General features: G+C 34.9%; 1 protein-coding gene across 1 annotated transcript in view; it reads right to left on the bottom strand.

Moving 5' to 3' along the window:
- The window catches only part of LOC103663878 (A disintegrin and metalloproteinase with thrombospondin motifs 6), a 175,439-nt gene that overhangs the window by 31,977 nt on the left and 119,391 nt on the right, over positions 1–24,071 (bottom strand). Inside the window, exons 11-14 of the mRNA XM_040622694.1 lie at positions 21,626–21,825; positions 21,102–21,240; positions 20,343–20,501; positions 4,507–4,636 (exon numbers count right to left, since the gene is read on the bottom strand). Of these exons, the coding sequence (XP_040478628.1) occupies positions 4,507–4,636; positions 20,343–20,501; positions 21,102–21,240; positions 21,626–21,825 (628 nt within the window). The remainder of the gene's footprint in view (positions 1–4,506; positions 4,637–20,342; positions 20,502–21,101; positions 21,241–21,625; positions 21,826–24,071) is intronic.

Below are 24,071 nucleotides of genomic sequence, written 5' to 3'. Positions count from 1 at the left end.
ACTAGCTTCCTATCAGTCATGGTCTTTAATATCAACCCCTCCCTTTTCCTTTTTCCAATTATTTAAGCCTTTGTCAAGAATCCCATCCTTTCACTCAATGCCTCTGGAATTCTTGTTTTTTTTCCTGTCCCTAGTCACCTTACCATCTTGACTACTATACTGTTTCTCACAAAAGAGTTGCTGCTATGAGCACATTAATTTTTTCCTAACAAGACTTCCTCTGCCCTTCAAGTTCTTCCAAATAAACACTATTAATATTTCTCTACCAATGCCTCTTTCATCTATTCTTCCTAGTCCCATCATTCTCTTTACAAAGCACAAAAATAAATCTTACTGCCCTCTATTTTTCCATACCCTCCTTATAAAATCTCCAATATGACCAAGAGACATTTGAAGTATTTCATTATGTAAAAAATACTATTTGGAATTTTAATAATGGTACTGGGAATTTGAAAATAAATACAGATCCTTTCCTCAAAGTAGGCAAATATATTTCAAATAGATTAAGGTTTACATTTAAAAAAAAAAGAAACTTTGAAAGTACAGTCTTAGAGTAGATAAGGCCTTCCTAAACATTATACCTAAAAAAGAAATAAAAGTTTGAGTTTTTCTATGTAATATTTTAAGGCTTTAATAAGAAAAAATAGATCATAACACCATAAATAATATGCCAAATATATGACAAACTAGGAAAAAATATTTGAAACAGAGGTAAAAGAATTAATATCCTTAATACATTAAGAGTTCATAGAAATCAGTAACAAAATGATAAACACTTCAATAGAAAAATGGCATAGGTTAGGCCATGCAGGGGAAAAGCAAAAAGAAGTAATACAAATGACCACTGAACGTAATTTTTCAATGTTCAGTCTCATCTGCAATCTGAGAAATACAACATAAAACAATTAAGTATCAAGGCTTTCTCCCTCCCAAAAGATAATTAAAGATTATTTCTAATATAATAATATCCAGGGGCACCTGATTGGCTCACTTAGTTAAGTGTCTGACTCTTGATTTCGGCTCAGGTCATGATCTCAGGATTGTGAGATGGAGCCCTGCTTTGGATTTGTACTGGGTTCGGAGCCTGCTTAAGAATCTCTCTCTTTCCCTCTTCCTCTGCCCCTTCTCCTACTCCTTCCTGTTCACTCAGTCTCTCTCAAACATAAAATAAAATAAAATAAAATAAAATAAAACAAAATAAAATAAAATATCCAGTGTTGTGTAGTTCAGGGAAATGACATTCTAATACACTGTTAGTAGGAATATACATTCGTACATTATCTCTGGAGAACAATCTGACAATGTTTCACAGACTAAAATATATTTCCATTTGAACAAGGAATTCTATTCCCATTTATTTACCATAAGAGCATAGTTATAAAGAGCAAAGTTTTAGTAGTAAAAATTGTTAATGCTGTGGTGGCTTAAGGGATCAAAAGCTAAGACACAGCCAAAACTGTTCAACAGTGGAAAACCAATTAATTAAGCAAGGACATATCTACTAAATGCTGTAGAAGATATTTAATGTTTGAAATATGTTGAGAACTAACTAGAAAGCATCAGAAATAGTATAATACCATTTTGTTATATATACATGTTTTTGTAAACATAGAAAAAGGCTGGAGATATATACTTCAAAATATTAACAGTGGTATTTTAAGTATTACAGGTATTTTTTATTTTCTTATTTTTACTTATCTGTGTTCTAAAAACTTTATGCTTTAATATGTATTACAAAAAACAAATATGATTATCACGTCTGAAAAAAATGTATCTCCTTTCCTTTCTTCCATACTCATTTAAAGTATTATTGAATTCAGTAGTCTTTCAATGATTTTTATCTCTAGAATACCAATGTCTACTGGGAATTTTATGATATATAACTACCATTCTGAAGAATTGAGATTTTCTTTTTCATAGTCTGAATTCAAAGGAATAAAAAAGAAATTAAAAAGGAACTAAGAAAAAATAGAGTAAAAAATAGTAATATTTTAAATATCTATCTTTAGCTCTTTCTGAAAAAGAAAAGTCAGCCTAAATTTTCTATTTAATATTCTCTTTATCTCTTTCAAATTCCATCCTCTTACCTCCAAACTTAAAAAAAGTTAATAAATAACCTTTTATTTCAGAATTACAAAAGGAAAGGAGATAGGAAACTTAATTTTAATTATGTATGTTAATTCAAGTGTCAGTTATCCTTAAACTATATATACACATATATATAATATATACATATATATAGTATATACATATGTATACATACATACACATATATGTATATATGTATACATACATACATACACACATATATATATACACAAAAACAGCTCCAGTGTAATATTCAAGCCCACAATACATGGGATGGAATGACAAACCACTGCAATCTCGAAGAATGTTCAAATAGCATTTAAGCTGAAACAAATAAAAAAGTTGAAGCCGAAATAGACAAGTGTGACCAGGACCACTCAGAGGTCTTAAATGGCTGATCGAATGCTAAACATAATACTTAAAATCCTGAGTGTCAGGAAATTAACTTGATGAGTTGAGATGTACAATTACATGAAAATAATGTTGAAAGTTATTGGAAACATGGGAAGGAACAAAATTTTGTCCAAGGTTTTTGAGCAGTTTTTAGAGTTTATATAGTTTTTCCATTTCTTTTGAGTTAAATCTATAAAAATAATTGGCAGAAAGGAGAAAAATTTTAAGAAACTAAAATGTTTTTGTAATACATATCATAGGTCATATTTCTTTCCTATGTCCATACTTCCCTATGTCTGGATTTTAAGAAATTAGTTACATCATGATCACATTTTGAAAAGAAGAAACATGAAATTTTACAAGTCCTAGAATAGGGTGCCTGGGTGGGTCAGATGGTTAAGCATCTGCCTTCAGCTCAGGTCATGACCCAGGGTCCTGGGCTGGAGTTCTGCATCCTCCCTGCTCAGCGGGGAGTCTGCTTCTCCCTCTCTCTGTGCTCCCCTGCTTGTGCCTCTCTCTCTCTTTCTCTTTGTCTCTTTCTCTCCCTTGCATGCACACACACATTCTCTCTCTCAAATAAATAAATAACATCTTAAAAAAATAAATATAGGTCCTAGAATAAAAGCTTCTCTCACTCTAGATTCCTTGTGCTCCTTGTTAGGGTAGTAACTGCCCTAAACTGTTCCAAGAGACTAGCAGTGAATATCTCCCCTTAAGATTCAAATATTTGGACAGACACTGACTTTGGAAAATGAAAGTTCATAAGGCATTATTGTATTGAAACAAAGATTAAGGAACACATCTTGCTTTAACCACATTAGGGACCTGAATCCTTTATTGTGACTCCTCTGTTGTTATTGCATGTAGAGCTTTCCTCTCCAGTTCTAGAGAGCTTGAGATATATAAATTCATTTGCCTACTCTTTTTTCCTTATTAATTTCAAGTTGGAATAACCAAGGAGATAATGGTTACCCTGATTTCTCAAACAAGGATGAAATGCCATTTGCACATGTTCTGTCTTGCAGTTGTCAAACAGGCAAAAAGCCCTACAAAGATCAAGATCAACTCGATATCTTTATCTTCAGCATCTTTGTCTGTTCTCATGTAATCACTGCCTTTTTCCTTTTTAATTTTTTCAAAGTAATCTCTACGCCCAACGTGGGGCTTGAACTCATGACCCTGAGATCAAGAGCAGCATGCTCTACCAAAGGAGTTGGCGAGGGGCCCCTAATCATGCTTTTTGCTCAGCCCAGAAACCTTTCTATTCTTACAGATTATAAAGTGTGACTCCCTGACAGCAGGTCCATATTATTAAATTTAAATTTTAAAAAAAGTCATCATTAAGATGAATGGGCTGTCAGCTTGTGCCTCCCTTTACAGTGAGCTGTGACTGCTACATTAATCAACAGAATGAGTCTGAAGTCCACCTCTATGCCTGTGCCCAACACGCAGAAGATAGAATGACTTAGGGTGACAGAACCTAAAACTGGGTCAGCAAACTAAAGCACTGATACTCCATTACAGAATGTTTCCAGAACATATTAAGAGTCTTTAGGCCTTTAGGATAAATATCTGGAAAAGATATGACTGCACACCAATCTTCTGTGTTTTACTGAATTTAAGATACCATTATTAAAAAAAAAAGATACCATTATTTTACAGACCGTTAAAAAAGATAAAAATAATGCTGATTATTATTGTAAGTAACACATTATCAATTTCAAGATGAATCTCAATCTCCAAGATGTTAAAATGTGAAAAGATACATGCTTCAGAATTGAAATCTCGTAATTTCCAGCACTGTGCCAGGATAAATCTACTGAAGTTCCTGCTTTAAAGGAGTTAATAACTGAAACCTATGGATAAACAGGAATCTTTGCTCAGTGAAAGGGACATAAAAATTCTACCCTCAGAAATGCTTTATCCCCCTTTCCTAACATATGAATATGTTTCCAAATATGAATAGCTAAGTGTTTTTCTCTTTGCGCTTAAAGAAAATAATTCTTGCTTCTTACTCTTACTTACTCAGGTGGGCAGGGCTCAGTGTTGCAGGATCTTTGATTTTCAGGTGGCTTACTGTCAGGGTCACAGTAATTGTTCTGGACAATAGAGTTGTCATCCAATCTTTTACAGACCACCTCCTGTCTTTGGAGACCTTGAGAAAAGGAGGACATCATTAATTGAAGAGTAGTTTACTTTCCAATAAGTTAGGTATGCATAGCTTTCCTCTGGGGAATCAACCTCAGTGGATCGCTGCTGTTTTATCTGTTCCAGAAACACTTGACTGCTTCTCTAAAAAGGAGAGAAGTCCTGGTCATTATACTGCAATTTTAGGCAAAATTATTGTTCTCATATTTAGAAACATACTGTTTTCAAGTTCAGAAAAGAAACTATTGGTAATTTTAAACAATGAGTATTCCCATTTGTATAATCTTCTTCATGCTTACCTTAAAAAAAAAAAACAAAACCAACCTTCATTTTCCCAAAATATCATCAAATAAAATGTATGAACATACATTTCAATGCAAAACAATGATTGTATATCTATTGAAAAATAAGACAATAGGGAAAAATTTACTTTTTGATATTTTGTAGGACAAATACCATCAATTTAGTCTTTGTTAGGAACACATCACATTCACACATTTCATTCTTTTTCTTCCATTTATAGATTTATTTTTCTAAAAACCCATAAAGTCTAGAATTTAAAGATTACAGTAGGCCTCTTTTAGACTGCATTAGTCTGCTTGCTTTAACAGAGTTGGCCTCCTGTTGATTACACCACTGTCGAACAGCTATATATATATATATGTATATATATATATATATGTATGTATATATACACATATATACACACATATGTACACACACACACACATATATATATTCCTTGAAACAACTCAGAAGATTATTATCCCAGTCTTAAAAATTAGTCTATGTGACCTGCTTGCCACAGCTAAAAATATTCTCATTATAAAATTTGTAAAAGTCTCTATATATGTTTATTATTTATTGGCAAAGATATCCACCACAACTTGCTCACATTTCACAAAATACAAAGACACACACAAACACACTGTTATTTGTAAACATCCCTGAGTGAGTAGACCTTAAGCAGTCTCATTTTTTCTTTAGTGTCAAGGAATCTAAAGAAGCAAAGTTAGGTATACCAAGATATCAGAGAAAAAGTAAAACTAAAAACAATGATATATGTTTCAGATCATATAGAGGTAGCAGGTTACTCCTGGAATTGGAAATAAAAGCATAAACTACCCCCTATTCCGTCACCCAATCTCTATAACCAGGTAAGTTAAATTACCCAGAAAGAGTTATAAAAACAGCATTAGCAGTATCCAGGAAACCACAGCTTCACACCTAGCTAGCCCCACACAAACTCACAGTTTTGCTTTTTTTCTTTCTTTTTTTTTTTTTTCAGCTGCTTTTAATCGTACGCTAAAGAAAAGACTTTAATCTCAAATTAGGGAAATCAATGTGCAATAGGATCATTCAGTGGAAACTGTCACCTTAAAAGCCATATACCAATGCTTTCCCCAACATCCTTTTAAGAGTCATGGATATTCTGCAGGTGGGGGCACCTCAGACATCATGCGATGCATACTTTTAACTAAGCAAGATAGGGAAATCTATGACTCTGACTGGGAAAATTAAGTCCTGTAGCCTCCATGGTGGTGGTGAGCAGTTGAAGAAGGTATATTTTACTATTTGCAGTGACCCAAGACTCTTACTAATCTCTTTCAACAAACTTTTAGGTTTTCCTAAATTTAGGGGTCTAAAACATAGCCAACAACTTACTGGCAAAATATCTTAGAATATGTGTTGTATTCATTCCCTCCTAACCCCTAGACTAGGCCAAATCTCAGCTTATGTGACAACAGTTTGGAATTTTTTAACTATTAAACTTTAGATTTTTGAGGGAAGAATGATTCACATCAGGCATAGCTGTGATCCACTCACAGATGTTCCACAATATTCATCAGATATCTCCCCATTGTGTCATTCCAGTGGGCAGATAACTAAGTCCATGTGAACCACCTAGACAAAAATCTCTACCATTAGTCATGGGATTCAACTACCAACTGCCACAGTGGCTCAGAATATTCATCCACCCAGTTCAGTATGTTGTTCCTTCAGGAGGAGCAGGGGATTATTTTTGTAAGTTAGCATGGTCATTTTTTTAAAGTCACGCAAATATGATTATACCTGGGGAGGGAGACTCAAACCACCCACTTACACAGAAGACTTACACAATTTTACCCAACTTTGACAATCATATTTAATTAAAAAATCTGATTACACTTGCAATAAGAAAGTTGTCATTCAATTTAATACTGTGGTTGTTTTTCAGGAAACAATAAACACTTCCAACACTACAAAATGGAACTGATGTTACTACACATCAGCGTCAGAAGCATCAGTTCAGTTTCTACAGGTTAAGATAAAATGCTACTTCTTTTAAATTAACCCTAGAAATACCATTTGATTATAATTACATCAGTTTTTAAAAGTAGCCTTTAATGTAAAAGCAAGGCCTCTGCAATTTGAATCACTAAGGTGAGATTTTAGTTATTGGAGGTGAGATTTATATTTGATTCTAAGATAAATTCTAACCATGTATATATCTTGAAAAATTTAACTACCTAATGTTCATTGTTGAAAATTTGGAAAGTAAATAAAATTACAAGGAACAAAATTTTTTAAAAAAATCCATAATCTCATATCTTTTTTCTGGATCTTTATTTTTAAGGCTATTTTGCTTTTTGGTGGGATCCAGTAATTAGTTTAAGATTACATAGTACACAAACTGAACATCCCACTGAAATGTGGTTGACAAGTCATTCATTCATTCATTCATTCATTCATTCACTCATTCAACAGAGAATAATAGTCAACTATAAGGAACTGTGCTTCTTAAGAGACACTAAGTGCTAAGAATTACAAATTGACTTAATTTTGGTCATGCCTTCCAGACTTCTTAAAAACTAGGAATTAGGACATTTTGGAGTTCACTTCAGTTTCATAAAATTTCAGAACAGTAATTTTTATGAAGTAAAAATTAAAGTCCTTGAATAAACAGCTGAAATTACTCTATATTTCATGAAGATACATTTTTCCTTGCATTCATCTTTTATTAATTTTCTTCTAAAATGTTCTATTAAACAGTGTGGTATTTCACACTCAAGAACCGACTATACCAGTAATCTATTCCAAATCTTCTGACAATGCTGATCTATCTTCCTCCAACAGCATAAAAATCCCCTTCCAACTTTTACCCCCACACTTGGCAGATTCGCAGATTTTTTTTTTCTTTTTAAATCAGTAGCAACAGGATAACTCTAAACCAATGGACCTAACTAGGATGGATTTTGAAACACATACTTTGGGACCAAGGAAAATGCAGCTTTTAGCTTTAGAAAGTAGAAAATACAGATCAAGTAGAAATAATCTAAACTAAGTCAAAAAGAAAAATGATTGCGTTTAGAATCTTTTTATATGATTACACCTCTTATATATAGCTTCTTTTAAAGTAATCTGTAAAACAAAATAAATCTTGTAAAGTAATCTGTAAGACATTGTTAAGAAGTGGATTCAAAGCCTGTTGGAGATAATTACATCCAGTTACAAAAAATCACTATGTTTTCAAATCTAAAGCCTTATAGTTTGTAACCAAAACGTAAAATGTGCACATGGCCAGTCATAGATGCCTAATTAAAAACAAAATTCTAGTAACTTAGTGTCCATGTCCCCTGGAGATATGCAGATGTTCTGCAGAGCTTAATTGGTCAGATTTTAAACTGTACTAATTGCATTTTATTCTTAAACATCTAAAGTTACTGGCATGCAAATTCTATACCTGTTTATTTAAAGTAATACTTCTTACATGGTTAAAAAAAATTAATGGTTTCGTATCACGAAATTTAAGTACAAAGATGTCATTACCAATACATGTTTACTTAAAACCCTCTAAAATGGGTGGATCCTGTTTAGAGATTTTTAATTTGCTTATCAAAGAATCAAATATGATGGTTCTTAGCATGGAAACATAACCCTTAATTTTAGTCTCTAAGTTTAAATTTATCAGATCTTATTTTTAATATTTAACTTTCAGCCAATAGTTAAAAGTTACAAATGACTGGGGCGCCTGGGTGGCTCAGTCAATTGAGTGACTGGTTCTTGGTTTCAGCTCAGGGCATGATCTCAGGCTTGTGAGATTGATCCCTGCGACAGGCTCCATGCTCAGCTTGGAGTCGGCTTCCCCTCTCCCTCTTGCTCTGCCCCTCCGCCTGCTCGTGCTCTCTCTCTCTCTCTCAAATAAATAACTAAATAAATCTTAAAAAAAAAAAGTTATAGATGATCTATTTTCCTACCAAAGATTCTCTTGTCCAATGAGAGGAAGGAGTACATCGCTGCTCTAGCTGTGTATCAGGAAATGACTTTTAGTATTTTGAAAGAGCATACGCCCCAGGAAAGTTATTAAGAAGTCCAGCTAACTGCAAGTCAGTCTAGACGGAATCCTTGATCCACTGTGCTTATTCTAGGAGATGGTCATGGTTCAACTGAAGACCACAGGGTCTTCTGCTCAGCAGCCACATTCCTAGGGCCAATCCTGAGGGAAGGCTCCAGAGACCTTAGTGCCTCTCAATTTCCTCTCCTTCTTTTCAATCCCTTCTCTATTCCCCTTATAGGCAGTTCAGTATTCTCATATCCCACTCCTTCTTTCAGAAAATTAAGTAATTTTATAAACTCATTTGTAACAGTATTTGGCAATATATTGCCTTTTGCGGAACAGTTGATCAATTTTAAAAGTAGAGAGGAGGGCACTCAATGCACATAAATTATCACCTGAATTTCACTTGAAAGAGTGACATCTGTTAAACCAAGAGGTATATGGGGGAGCAGGAGAAAGACCTAGGTCTTTTCAAATCTATTCTTAAGACTCAGGATTCCAGTCTTAGACCATTCAATTGGTAAGTAAGTAGTCTATAATCATATGTGAGTGAGTCAATAATGAAAAGAGAGGTATAAAGAAAGGTATAAATGCATCCTTGGATTGATGGGCTAACCAACATCTAGGTAATTTAACCTAACAGCACAGTACATCATATCTACCCAAGAAACAGTTTACTGAAGAGGAAGAGGGGAGAAAAAAGTCAAAAAGGTAGAGCTTATAGTGGCTAAGGCAACAATTTGCTTAACCACAGCATCTAAAGTAGCTAGCAACCAAGACAACACTCTATATAACCATAATATGTAGAACATATAGCTAGCAATATTAATTTAAATCTCCACTGTAGATAGCAACCAAAGAGTAACAAGTGCCAGGGGAAAAAAAAATGTCTCTTTGCTCTGTCTCTCACTGATGGAATCTGGCTATTGTGCTGTGTGATTATTGGCCAGACACATGCATTTGCAGGGCAGAGTAAAGTCCATCTGCCTTGGATCTAACAGCTGGCACCCAGTGTACCAATCAGCTCCACCCATATGCTTCCTTCTTCTGAATAGCCTCCTGCTGGTTTTTATCTTCCAAACGCTTCCTTTCTCTGTCTTTCCCAGTGTCTTCCCTTCTGTCCTAAGCAAAACTAGATGTTCCAAGGAAACACAGGATTATATACATACAAAAAAAACAAAAATGCAGCTCTAAAATACTGTATTTTTCTACAGCAGCTGTGTTCAGTGACGGTAAGTTAGGGTGGGGCATATACACACTGCATTTATTTGAAATCATACTATCCCAAAAGGGAATTTTTCTTTTCTTCTCTTCTCTTTTCATTTCTTTCATTTTTTAAGATTTTATTTATTTGAGAGTAAGAGACTGTGTGTGTGTGTGTGTGTGTGTGAGAGAGAGAGAGAGAGAGAGAGAGAGAGAGACAGTGGAGGATGGGGAGGCAGAAGGAGAGGGAGAAAGAGAATATCAAGCCTCACTCAGGGCTTGATGTCATAACCCGGAGATCATGACCCAAGCCAAAACCAAGAGGCAGACACCTAACTGACTGATCCACACAGCACCCCCCCCGGAGGGACTTTCTACCTCTCATTAGATATTAACAGGAATGTCTTCCATGGAAGCGTCTAACTTAATTGATATTAACAGGAATGTCTTCCATGGAAGCGTCTAACTTAATTTAACTCAACCTAATTCCTACTATGTCTAAGGCATGGTTTTCATTATCATAAGGGTGAAAATTAGTGAGATAGTCTTGACTTCAATAAGATTACATTAAAATGGGGGAATAAGACAAGTAGCAATATAATTATATTACGGAAGGTACCTTATCTAATAAAATAATGCTCTTTCAGGTCTAATAATTTTAGTTTTACAGTCTTCCTATTTTGTTATATTGTTGTCTGATTTTTCTTTCCCTTATCTACATTGACCTTAAGCACTCTTTTCATAGCCAAAGGTCTATGTTATCCCTTTTCACTTTATCTTGTTATACCTTTTTGTGAGTTCTAGGCAGTTTAGGAAAATGACCTAAGGTAAGTTTTCACTCTCCTGGGTAAAACGAGACAATCAAATTAGATCATTTTTAATGTTTCTTCCAGATTCAAAATTTTATGAAAGTTGTCTCCTCTTTTCTTTCTCCACAATTCAATTGTTCAGTTTTTTTCCCTTTTATGTCCACTTTGCCCCCATATTCTACAGAATAATAAGTCTGGAAAACACAACATTTGTTAGATTCCTTTAGTTTTGTAGTCTTGTTTCAGTGCTTGAGTTCTTACCAAGAGACATACACATGATACAGGTAGACATGTCAAGAGGCAGAACACAGAATTAGGAATTTGTGAGAGGCAAGTTTCCTATGAAGAATTAACTCATATTATACTAAAAAGAAATCTCCATGATCTGTAGGAGCTTGTTTTTGATATTTTATTAAAAATTTTAGGGAAATGATGTTGAGAGTACAAGAAGATCTTGAGCTTCTTCTATACACTGTGATGAATTTATTACCAATAGAGAAGGTTTCCTTTTATTTTTTTTTAAAGACTGTATTGTCAAGTAATCTCTACACCCAACGTGGGGCTCAAACCTATGGCCCCAAGATCAAGAGTCACATTGCTCTACCAACTAAGCCAGCCAGGTGCCCAGAAGCTTTTCCTTTCTTTCTTTCTTTCTTTCTTTCTTTCTTTCTTTCTTTCTTTCTTTCTTTCTCCTTTCTTCCTTTCTTCCTTTCTTTTTCTTTCTTTCTTTCTTTTCCTTCCTTCCTTCCTTCCTTCCTTCCTTCCTTCTTTTCTTCCTTCCTTCCACTCTCTCTCTTTAAGATTTTATTTATTTATTTGAGAGAGAGAGAGAGTGTGTGTGTGAGCAGAGAGAGGCGCAAAGGAGAGAAAGAGGGGGAAGCAGACACCTCCCCTGAATGAGGAGCCCAACATGGGGCTCAATCCCAGGACCCTGAGATCATGACCTGAGCTGAAGTCAGAGGCTTAACTGACTAAGCCACCTAGGCACCCCCGAAGATTTTCTTCTAATTATATACAGCACCTCCTTCTTTCTTAGAACCAAAGAGCAAATATTTCAGATTTGAGTTATAAAAAAGCTGTATAGCTTATTAATTTCCTCAAGTAAAAAAATGGGAATAGTAATAACAGAAGGTCCTATAAAATTGGAATGATGATGTTTGCCATTTAAAAAGGCTTAACTTTTTTTCAAAAAGCATTTTATAAATAATACTTTGTAAAGATGCATAATGTTATGACTGTTAAAAATGGTATTTAGGACAAAATGTTTGTGAAGTGAAACATGACCTGTGACACACAAATCATTAATACAACAGGAATGCGCTTAAACTTTGTTTTCAGCCTTACCCAAGCTTTTCAGTGAGTGAACATGTACGCAGGCCCTGATCATGTTAGGGAAGAATACAATCTCTAAAGCAATAGAAATGAGATGAAATAGGGAGGAAAACAGCACTAGGAGAAATGTTTGGGGTCACCAGAGACTTCTTGCCTTCAGCTATACATCCGAACATCAGAGAAAATGCAAGCCATAATATGCAGGAGTAAACAGTAAAAAAATCAGGTTACCCACCAAACTTTCATATGTAAGGCTTTTTACAAGAAGTTAGAAAGCTTAGATAAAATTGAAAATACACAGGAGAATTCCAAAAACAATTTGAAGTGTATTATAGAAGGGAAGTCACATGCTTAAGTAAAAAGATACATAAAAATAATTATTATAGACAAATAAATGAGCAAACATATCCTCCAGAAGTGTGAACCAACCAAGAGCCTGAGTTCGCCTGAGCAGCTGCTCCTCTCCAGGGCATGCTATATGAGAACTGAGCCAGTGTCATTGAGGGCTACAGAGACTAGGCTCTCCAGAGCTGTGATGTTCAACAGGTGCCTTTCTATGATGCCTGGCACAGCCAAGTCCATATATTATAGGGTACTCTTACTTCCCAACATTGAAAATGACCTAAAAGAAGTCGATGTGGGAGAAGTGAATAGGAGAAAGCCATGGTCGGTGCAATGACAGACCTTGTCTAGACCTACAAGTATTTTATATTTCAAAGACCAAAGGGAAAATGTGGGAACAACAAACACAGATGAATGAACATCTTTATTTTTCTAAACTCAAGTCACTTTTTACAAGGGGCTTGTATTATTAAAAATATCACTGTAATCTATTTTATGTCTAAGTTGGTGTATACAGGAATCAAATGTAAAATGACTCTCACAGTTTCAAACAGTAGTACATTGTGTAACTTCAAACAGAAATGATCTTTTACAGGGAATTTTCCTTAAAAACTAACTATATAACTATATTTCTTCAAAGGGAAATAAATGGCAATGAGTAAAATGCTTTTAATTATTCAAACTAAAATTCCCATCTGTTATCTTTTACTTAACTTTGAAAGTAACTTTTGGATGGTAAGTCCTAAATCAGAAGCAAAGCTAGTTATAAGATTTGACCTTTTTATGTCTCTCATACTTAATTTCAATCAAGTCTACTCTGAATCTTGAAAAACAATTGGATTTTGTTTTCCTCTCTCTGCTCCATTTTGGGACTCCTCCACTCCGAACTTGTATCAAAGTTACAGTGTGTAAGTCCTTTATAAGCTGTAATACATATTACATATTATTATTATGTCTATAAAAGTCACTCTGAAAACACTTGTTTGAAGCACATTCTGTTAGTTCACTAATACTGTGAATTGACCATTACAAGTGATGTTAAAAAGGTATCTTGGGGTGCCAGTCTGGCTCAGTTTGGTAGAACATGTGACTCTGGATCCCAGGTTGTGAGTTTGAGCCCCACGTTTGTGTAGAGTTTACTTAAAAATAAAATCTTTAAAAAAAATGTTAGGTATCTTCGAATTAGTGAACAAATTAAAAGGACATCTGTGAAAATGTAAGGCATTTACCTGTTTTATCTGGTACTATGAGAGCTGTTTTCTTTCAGTCAGGTATTAGTATAAGCCTAAAGATTATATTATATTTTTTCTAATAATTACTTTTAAAAGACAATTTTAAAATTGTTATGTTATAATGGAATTACTGTACTTTTAAATGCACATTATCCTTCTGCTGTGTCATTTTTTTAAAATGAAATATAGAACATGAACATACAGTGTTTCCATAGAAACAATGTAGAAATTACCAACTTTTTAAAGAGGCTAAGGCAATCTGCATGACAGATGCGTTAAAATATCTTGAAAAGTATGTCATTAATAAATGGAACAGTGTAAGGGCACCGGGGTGGCTCAGTCAGTTATACATCTGCCTTAGGCTCAGGTCATGATCCCAGGGTCCTGGAATCGAGTCCCTTGTTGGGCTCCTTGCTCAACAGGGAGCCTGCTTCTCCCTCTCCCTTTCCTTCCCACTCCTGCTCTCTCTCAAATAAATAAATAAAATCTTCAATAAAATAAAATAAAAGGAATAGTGTAGGTAAACTTGTTAGGTAGCAAACTGTAAAGACAAATTTGCTATTCAGTTCTCTTTTAAATATTTAGGGTATTTTTCTTTTTTTTTTCTTCTTTTTTTTTTTTTTTTCTCTAATCACCCACCAATCTTAAACTGAACTAACAGAGATAGAGGAAGGAAATATATTCAGGACACATCAGAAGGAAAACTTAATACAGATATGAAGGAAAAGTTTACACAGTATTCAAGACCTCTAGTTCCTTAACTGGAAGTACAGAAGAGGCTCTGATTTTAAACTCTGAACATCACCCAGACCCTGATTAAGGAGTTTATATGCACCTTTTTCCTTTTATGAAATGAAATTCAACATCTATTGGAAGAAAAGGAGAGGAATAATTTTTATCTACTTTAATGATACTCATTTTACCTTAAATCAAGAGTTCTCAAACTTTCCTCGTTCATGACACATTTAATTTCTCAGTAATTTTTTCACAGCCCTCCTAGGCAGAAAAAAAATATCTAAGAGTTTTACTTATTAAGTAGTTAGGTCCAAACAACTTAGTAATAATCAGTGTGTTAATTGACTGATGTCACTATGTTTCTGCTGTGTCTTTTGTGAGTCTGCTGCAGTATTCTGGGGCACCGTGCTGCGGTTTGAAAAATATGGGCCTACATCAGGAAAATGCAAAATAGTAGTCAGAAACTATGTAAAGCATCCTAAAAATATTAAGGAATAGAAACCAGTTCCAATATGTATAAGAATCCAGATGAATCAGGTGAAATCACAAAAAGAATGAATTAAAAAAAATTTGTCCTAGCTAGAAAGAAGAAACACACAGAATATCTTTTAAGTTTGTATGCAATTCACACACACACACACACACACACACACACACACACACACGGCTTAAGATGACATCCAGGGAAGAAAAAGAAAAATAAACAGAACAAGCATCTAAATAAGCATGAAACAGACAAGAAAAATTAATTATGCTACGTAAATGTGAAATAAAAAGTAATGATAAAATTTTAAGTGGTCAAAAACAATTGATCAGAAACATTCCTGAATAACCCCATAGTATATATGCAAAAAATCTGTACTTTGATCTTCAAATAAATTCAAAATTGCCTCTAAAAATAAACCCGTCTTCTTCCTTCTCCTCCTCAATATAAGCATAGTTTTAGCTTATCTTTTTCTCCCTGAGCTGCCAGGCAAGTTCAACAAAGAGATGCCAAGGTTTGTCAGCAGAAACCTGAGAAAAATGAGTTCTTTGGTATGCAATTTTTGTACTTCTACACAAAGATAAAGAAAGAAAACTCTAGAAAAAAAAATTAGAGAAAATAATAAGAGGTGTCAATACAGCCAACTGCATAAATTTAAAAAGAATACATGTAAAATATTTATGAATTTCTGACTTTTCTTTGCATTACAAATAAAGCATTCTTAAGATTTTCTTTTTAACAGAACAGGTACAAACAAATGCAACAGTACAGTGACTCTCAGTTAATTGGCTTTGGAAAGCTTTGCTTTAAAGCAGATGGGTTGCATCAAATAAGAGGAGTGGTGAGGGAAGCGTCAGGTGGAAAGAGATTGGTTTAAATGGCTGGAAATGAGAGCACATCCAGAAAGGCAGGGAAGGAAATTATCATGAATACTGCTGCATTTTGCAGAGATTCATTCCCTAATGAAACAAATTTCCTAAAACAATAGATGACTTTCCCTAGAACCATCTCACAAAGAGAAAAAAAAGTTACAATTTTCACAAATGTTGAGTTAAAACAGGAGCCACATGCCTCTGACTTGTGTGTTTAAATTAAACTTGGTTGAGTTTATAACCACTTATTCATTATAACTCCCTAAGTACCACAGAAATTTGAAATTAGAGGGACAACTTTGGAAAACCTGCCTAGCACAAATTCAATTATTCAAAAGGTTGAGAAACAATACGTAACAGTTTCAGTCAGTTTTAAAAGCATTGATTAGATGCTTATAAATGATCCATCAGGTAAAGAGAGCATGTAAATAAACTGAAAAAAGCTTTCTAAAGGCATGTCCAACGCTGATGGCCACACTAAACAAAATTACAAAATTAACTGGCATTCTATTATATTTTTCATTCCCTCTGCTGATGTCCTGTTCTACTTTCCCACCCCAAATACTTAGAAATAAATCTCATTAATCTTTGCATTATTTAACCAGTAGTTAATTAATAACAGAAATGTGAGTTAATGCTACCAGTGGCATTTGCATCTGAATGTAAATTATTTGAATACTAAATAAACTTTCCATCAGCCTCAATGGCAGCATTTCTCAACCTTGGCTGCACATTAGAATCACCCAGGAAGTTTTTAAAAATCTGATGCCCAGGCCACACTCCTAACAAATTAAATCAGAACTTCTGGGGCCACGGGCCCAATCATCAGAATTTTTCGAAGTTCTCCAGGTGATTCCAATGTACGACCAAAGTTAAGAACCACTGGCTTTAGGTAAAGCATTTGAAAAAATAAAATTTCGAACTAGTGAAGGAGATTTTTTTTTTTACTGGGGATTTATCATGTTGCTCTATGGAGGTTGCCAACTGGTAGGAAAGCTCTGTTCAAGGTAAAGGGCCATCTTCATTAAGAGAGAATGCTAAATTTAAAAAATCACTAGACACTCCATTTCTAAGTCTTGATTTCAGGAAGTTACTTCACCTGGGTTTTATCTACAAAATAGTAATAATAATAGCAATGCCTAGGCTCATGGTGCTGTTGATGATAATCAAACATAACAGGGTACTAGAAAATGTTTTATAAACGATAACATTTTATTTATTATTACATAGCTGAGCAGTAGAACCATTTATCATTAAAAAGACTAGCTGTAATGTAGATTACAACCATAATATGGATTATTACCCAAATGATTTGCCACTTTATTTTAATAGGCATTTACTTTACGAAGTCTAAGTGTCTACCCCAATGTTTCTCAAAGTATGGTTTCTGAACCAGTAGCACCAGCATCACCTGGACACTTTCTAGAAGTGCAAATTCTTGGGGTCCATCCCAGACCTACTGAATCTGAAACTGGAGGCAAAATCTAGCAATCTTATTTGAAAAAGACATCCAGGTAATTCTGATGTTAAAATCTGAGGACCATACATCCAGCCAAAGTGAGTAAAAAGTGAGTATGTATGACTAATATCAAAGGAAAAATATCCAATATTTGTTATTTGATATTTTAAAAGTTGCAGTGCAAAGACACAGTGGCCTAAATGCTTTAAAAAAATTCCTAAAGCTTTGTATTCAAAAGTAATATATTCTTTTACCCAGCAGAGCTTTATCAATTAACACATTAATCATAAATACAATGGTAGTATATAAATTTGGGAATCAGATAAATCACAGAGTGTATAACACTCCAGATAAGGAATAAAGAAATAAAAACTCTAATAGGAGTTAACAGTGGTTCAGTAAATAGTCAAGTTTTAATTCATTGGGCCTGAGTCTCTCTCAGAGGAAGAATCACAACTGTATCTTAAAAATCACATTTATCCTGAAGACAACACCCCACAGCATCTCAATGTTCTTATTCAGGCGAAGGAAGTGTTTCATCACTTACTCAGAGAAAAGACCATTACTTAGACTGAATCACCAGCAATATTTCCTGCAGCATGAGATTTGTCATTGGGTCTGCTAAGCAACAGAAAAACAATCTCAAAACTTCTTATCTTAAAAGATATCATAAGAGAAAGCTATCAACATTGCTTCCAAATTCAAAGTTTGTTATTTGCCACTAATAAAACATAGGCAGGAGAGTAATAGGTGAGATCACTGAGGAGTCTTGTGAGATTGCAACAGAAAGTTCTTTGAGATCTTTCTTGTTCTCTCTTTTCCCATTTTAAAAAATTCTGGCGTCCTCAAGACACCTAGCACCACCCTGGAAAGATGAGAGTGAAATATTCCAATTAAGAACTGACTTTATCCCAATTAAAAACTGCCCCACCTTCTAAGAAAATTAACAATGTTAAACTCTTATTTCCTACACTGGAAAAAACTAGCACAAGTGAATAATTGCCAAAATAATTAATTCCTTTTGCTCATCCACTCATCTATAAATATTTATTGAGTACCTAATATATTCCAGATATTGTTCTAGATGCAAAGTGAGTCTAGAGAGATGCACAGACGTCAGTGAGGAGGGCATAGATTCTGTCTCCAGGTTTCAGTTTCTCTGTCAACCAAATCACTAGTACTCAAACTTGAGCAAGCATCACAATCACCTGGAGAGCTATTTAAAAGAGACTGTTGAGGCCCACCCAGAGTTTCTATTCAGTAGGTCTGGGATGGGGCCCCCAAAGTAGCATTTCTAATAAATTCTCAGGTGATCCTGATGCTGCCACTGCTGTGGCCACACGTTGAGACCCACTAACCAAGCCAGCCAAATGGCAACTCTTCACACTATCCCTGCTGACTTCCAAGCACTGTACATCTCTCTTCCAAAGAAGGCAATGGCCTCAAGACTGCCTCATGCCTGCTGTCATAATCACGCACAACTGAGCAGAATTCCAGTTTCAAGAACCACCTCAAATATCTACGATTAGTAGCTCCAGGACAGAGGTAAAAAGTACAAATAACAGAGAAAATTCTCCTTCCAGGGGATTTTCTCCCTCCTTGTTTTTCTTTTTGTTTTATCCCCTACTACAAGAAATCATTTTTGTATTATGATTTCCCAATGCAAGTGTTATGGAAAAGAATAACACTCCTTTAGATTTTTCATGTATCTTTAATACGATCACAGCTTTTCTTCTAAATTCAGTTCTCATGGTCTAACACCCACCCTATTTGTCAGACTATCTCCTTTTTGAACAAAAGAATCATAAGGTTAGAAGGAACATTGAGAATTCACTTAATCCCTCCTTGGCCTCAGATAAGACTGTTTCTAAACCATCCCCAAATATAGCAATTTTCAGTACAAAGACGAACAGGCACTAAGAATTTCTCATTCAACATTCTGTCACAGACTTGAAGATACTAATATACTTTCCCTCAGCCTTCTCTTCTCCAAGCTAATCATCCTCAACATTTAGACTTTCCTCATTAGATTTCCTAAACTTTATTTTGGCTCTTCCTTAATAACTTTATCCTACCTTATACTTCAGGGCCTGAATTATGTATATACTGTTATCATGAAGGCTTTTTTTGGGGGGGTATGTGAAAGGGATAAGTTAATTTATAGCTTGAACAAAAATGAATTTATTGGAACAAAGAAAGATATATGTATAAATGCCACTAAAATATAATACAGTGGCATTCACTTGAACAATTAATTTCAAATATCCTTTATTTTATTAAAATACATAGTAATGCCTTATAGTTTTTAAAACTTTACATTATAAATCACTAGCCATTTCACACATAAAACGGATGGGAATTAGAGATCTTTTAAAATATGCCACAAATTATATATAACCATGTTTCATGACACCTCACATAGGAGAAGACATTATTATTATTAATTTGCTTTGCTGATGTTTTATATCGTGTTTACTACTAAAGTTGGAGTTACAGATAATCAATGATTTATTTCTGAATGAGTTTAAAAATACTGAATACATTACATAATAATCATTTCTGTGAAAATAATTCTTCCTATGCAAGCCTCAAGAATCAGAGGTGTTTAGAAATTCAATGAGTACAGGACAAGATAGGGTAAAGGCCATGTCCAATCATATGTTTCTGAGCAGTTTAGAAAGGGAATATAGTTAATAGATTGGAAATGGGGTAAAATGGGATGATTCACTTTATTTCTATTTCTCCCGTTCTAAATATCACTATTCAAAATCAATCTTTGCTTTTGGAATGGTGAGGTGCTCTAGCACAGCCTAGGCCTGAGGGATAGGGTTGTTTCCTTGCCTATTGGGACCAAGGTGTACGGTGGAGGCGATGCATTTAGTCTCCAGAGAGAAGGAAGATGCTGCTTGCACAGCACTTCTACTCACCAGTCCATGCAGCAGCAAGGGTGTTGGCTTTGAAGGAAGCCAACTGTCCTGCTCTCCCAGCCAGAGGTAAAGAATTGCATTGGTGGCCACTAGAGGGAGGAGGATTAGGAATAGAGTAAATTGTGGGGAAAAGGCACCCATGAAAAACGCACATGGGACAACCAACACATCACCAACCACCGCCTAGCAGCTACCTCTCTGAGGGACTATAATGGGGTCAGCATACACCATTAACCCGGAGACCCAGACACCAGGAATTATCGTAGTATCCCAGTATATAGCCCCTTAACTGTGATGGCTGGAGAAGGGAGTTTGAATAGGTTTGTGGGAAACACACAAGCACACAAACACAAACACGCAAGCACACAGACATACATTCTCATCCCCCATTACAAGAAGTTGCATCTGTGCCGTCTGATTCTTGCTCATTTTCTTATTTAAAACTCTTGATGTTCTTTACCAAGAATGTGTTCACGAAAAGCAAACAGCCCACCTTCAAGATAGTCTTGGGAGAAGCACCAGCAGAGACACTCATTGTGCCAAGATGTATTTTACCAACAAATCTGTACAAATTACATGAGGTTAAAAACAAACGGAATATAATATAATTAAAGCAAAGTTTCTTTTGCTAAATTACAGCTTGAAGCAAACCTGCAAGAAATGTTTCCAATTAGCTTCTTTAGCAAACATAAAGCATAGCTCAGAATATGTTTTGCTTTCCATCTGCCCTCTGGGTGGGCTGCCTAGTGGGTGTCTTACCTCCAGCACAAGTAGCTGAGCATTCTGACCAAGGCTGATGATTCCATGTAAAGCCAACTTCATTGTCTCCACTGCCAGTCCGAGTGATGGGAACGTTGAATTTATACCTAATTCCCAAATTCTGTTCCTGAAGCAGAACCTGCCATTGAAAACAACTGGTGAAGATAATTAAAATACAATGAGGCTTCATTCAGACGTTTATTATTTCTCTTGAAGAAGAAAATATCATAAAGTAAGTCTTATAGGAAATTTAAGATAACCTGTAGAACACATGCACTTATATTGAATTTTCTCCTCCCATTTTCATGGGTAATTTAGAGCCATTTCTCTCAACTTGTTTGGTTATAAGAATTTTATTTAAGCAGGCATTGAAAAGATCAGTCATATGGAAGGAGCAATATGGCCTTAACCTTACCAAATTTTATATCCTTGGGTAAACCATTTTACCTTTATTAACCTTAATTTTACCACCTGTAAAACAGAGATAATAAAGCCTGCCCCTCTGTACCTTACAGGGCAGATTACAAATGGTAGAAGTTAAGTGGCAGAGACGCATTTACCATGACAATGAGATTTTCCGAGGTGGGACCTAGAGCTTCCAAAGATTCTGGTTCATCAGTTGGTCTCTTGTAGTGAAAAGCTGTCCCAGCAACATCAAACTTCCGAGGCCAGTCAATAGTCCAGGCACCATTAATATAGTAATCATCCCCTTCAGATTTCAAAGCTAAAAATAAATAATAAAAATTTAAAAAAATCACAGTCTACTAAAAGTGTGAAACTTCATTTACCACAATGTCACTTATTAACTGCACTGGAGTGTACAAAGAATACCCATTCCATTTCCACTTAGAGATGGGATTCTTGACTATTTACTTAAGTACAAATTAACATGGTAATTTTCCATGTGAATGTCAAGAAGATATTAAGTATTTATGATGATATTAATAAAAAGAAATGGAAGTTTAACCTGGAGGAATAAACACATGGAACTAGTAAGGGAAATTATAACAAAAGCAATAATTGGGGATAAGAGTGAGAGCAGGGAGCAGACTTTTTTATCTAAAACTTAAAATGATTATTATATGAATATGAGGTGAAGTGAACTTGTGGTACTGGCACACAGACAGACAGAACAACAGAGACAAACAGTTAATAAATAAACCCAGGGCACCTGGGTGACAGCTGGTGAAGCATCTGACCCTTGATTTTGGCTCAGGTCATAATCTCAGGGTCCTGACATGGAGTCCCGCATCGGGCTCCATGCTCAGCTTGGAGTCTGCTTGAGATTCTCTCTCTCCTTCTGTCCCTCCCCCTGTACACTCTCTCTCTCGAAATAAATAAATAAAATCTTAAAAAAAAAAAACAACATTAAATTCTATATTATATGAACTTCACCTCAATAAAAACAAAATTAAAAAAAGACAGAAAGAATAAATGCCAGATAGGTAAATATTTAAATGTAAACATAGTTAAATAATAAAATGCTAGAAAGAAAACATGGAAGAACTTAAAAATAATATTGGGGTATGAAAATGTTTCCTAGGCATGACAAAAAAAACTCAGAAACTATAAAGAATAAGTCTAATAAATATGCATGCATAATTTTTTAAACCTCTGTAGGAAAATAATGAATTTAAAAGTTTAAAAAAATATGTGATAGGAAAAAGGGTTATTAGCAATACTATATAAAAACTCCCATAAATAAATGATAATTTTGATAATGATCATGATTTGACAATGACAAACATGTCAGCATAATTTTTTGTTAGCATGCTAGCTTCTTCAAAACCTTTGTCACAGGGGCGTCTAGGTGGCTCAGTTGGCTAAGCATCTGACTCTTGATTTTGGCTCAGGTCATGACCTCAGGGTTGTGAGATCAAGACCCGCATCAGGCTCCATGCTCAGTAGAGAGTCTTCTCTCCCTCTCCCCTTCTCCCAGCACATGCACGCACTCTCTCTCTCTAAAGTAAATAAATTCTTCTTAAAATCTTTAAAAAAACACACAGTGCTTTCTTTATCAGGTCAGATGAATAAGCAGGCCAAAAGGACTAAAAAGGTCATGGCACACAGAGTCTCTGACTCTCTGGACCTCTACCTCTTGTACTTAATATTACAGACCATATCCATTTCCCCAACCCTATCTGCCTGGCAAATTACTTGTACTTTCTTGGCTCCAGATATGTTGTGAAAATTCATTTAATTGCAAAAATAAATCTAATTAATCTTTTGAGATAGGAACATGTCAACCAATTTTAAGAATTACTTGATTCTTTATTTATTTCTTCTAACTTAAAGTTTTTATTTTCAACTCTCCCAGTAGTTTTCTGTCTCATTTAGCACATTAAAAGTATTCTGGCTATATAAGGACAGCTGAGACTGTATATAGCAAAATATTAAAAACAAAAATAAAAACAACCCTCCCCCCACACACCGCCGGCAGCTTTGAATACTGCTTCAATTTTAGCTCTCACTTTCCATTTTCTCAACTACTTAATGAACAGATTCTAACTCACTTTTGCTGGTATTATAACCAGTACAGAAAAACACAAAGTATTTAAAAAGGAATGAATAAGGGAGGAAGATGTGGCTTTATGGACAGAGCATTATCAAAGGAAAAAAACATTATTGTTTAGTCTTCTGTTGTGGAAAAGAACCGAAAATTATGGTGTAAAAATAGAGGGTTTTTTTTTTTTTTTTAAGATCTACTCATTTATTTTAGAAAGAGAGAGAGAGAGAGAGAAAAAGAGAATGGCGGTTGGAGAAGAGGGAGAGAACCCCCAAGCAGACTCCCCACTCAGCATGGCCTCCCACACGGGGCTTGATCCCATGACCTATGAGATCATGACCTGAGCTGAAACCAAGAATTGGACACTCAACTGACTGAACCATCCAGGTTCCCCAGTAAAGAGCTCTTCTTAAATGAAGGAAGGAAGAGCCTGATTATACTAGTGTTCTATCTAAAGAAGCATT

Source organism: Ursus maritimus, unplaced genomic scaffold (genome assembly GCF_017311325.1).
Source record: "Ursus maritimus isolate PB19 unplaced genomic scaffold, ASM1731132v1 scaffold_5, whole genome shotgun sequence".
NCBI lineage: Eukaryota > Metazoa > Chordata > Mammalia > Carnivora > Ursidae > Ursus > Ursus maritimus.
The sequence above is the reverse complement of the archived record's forward strand: the minus strand, read 5'-3'. Positions and strand labels throughout refer to the sequence as shown.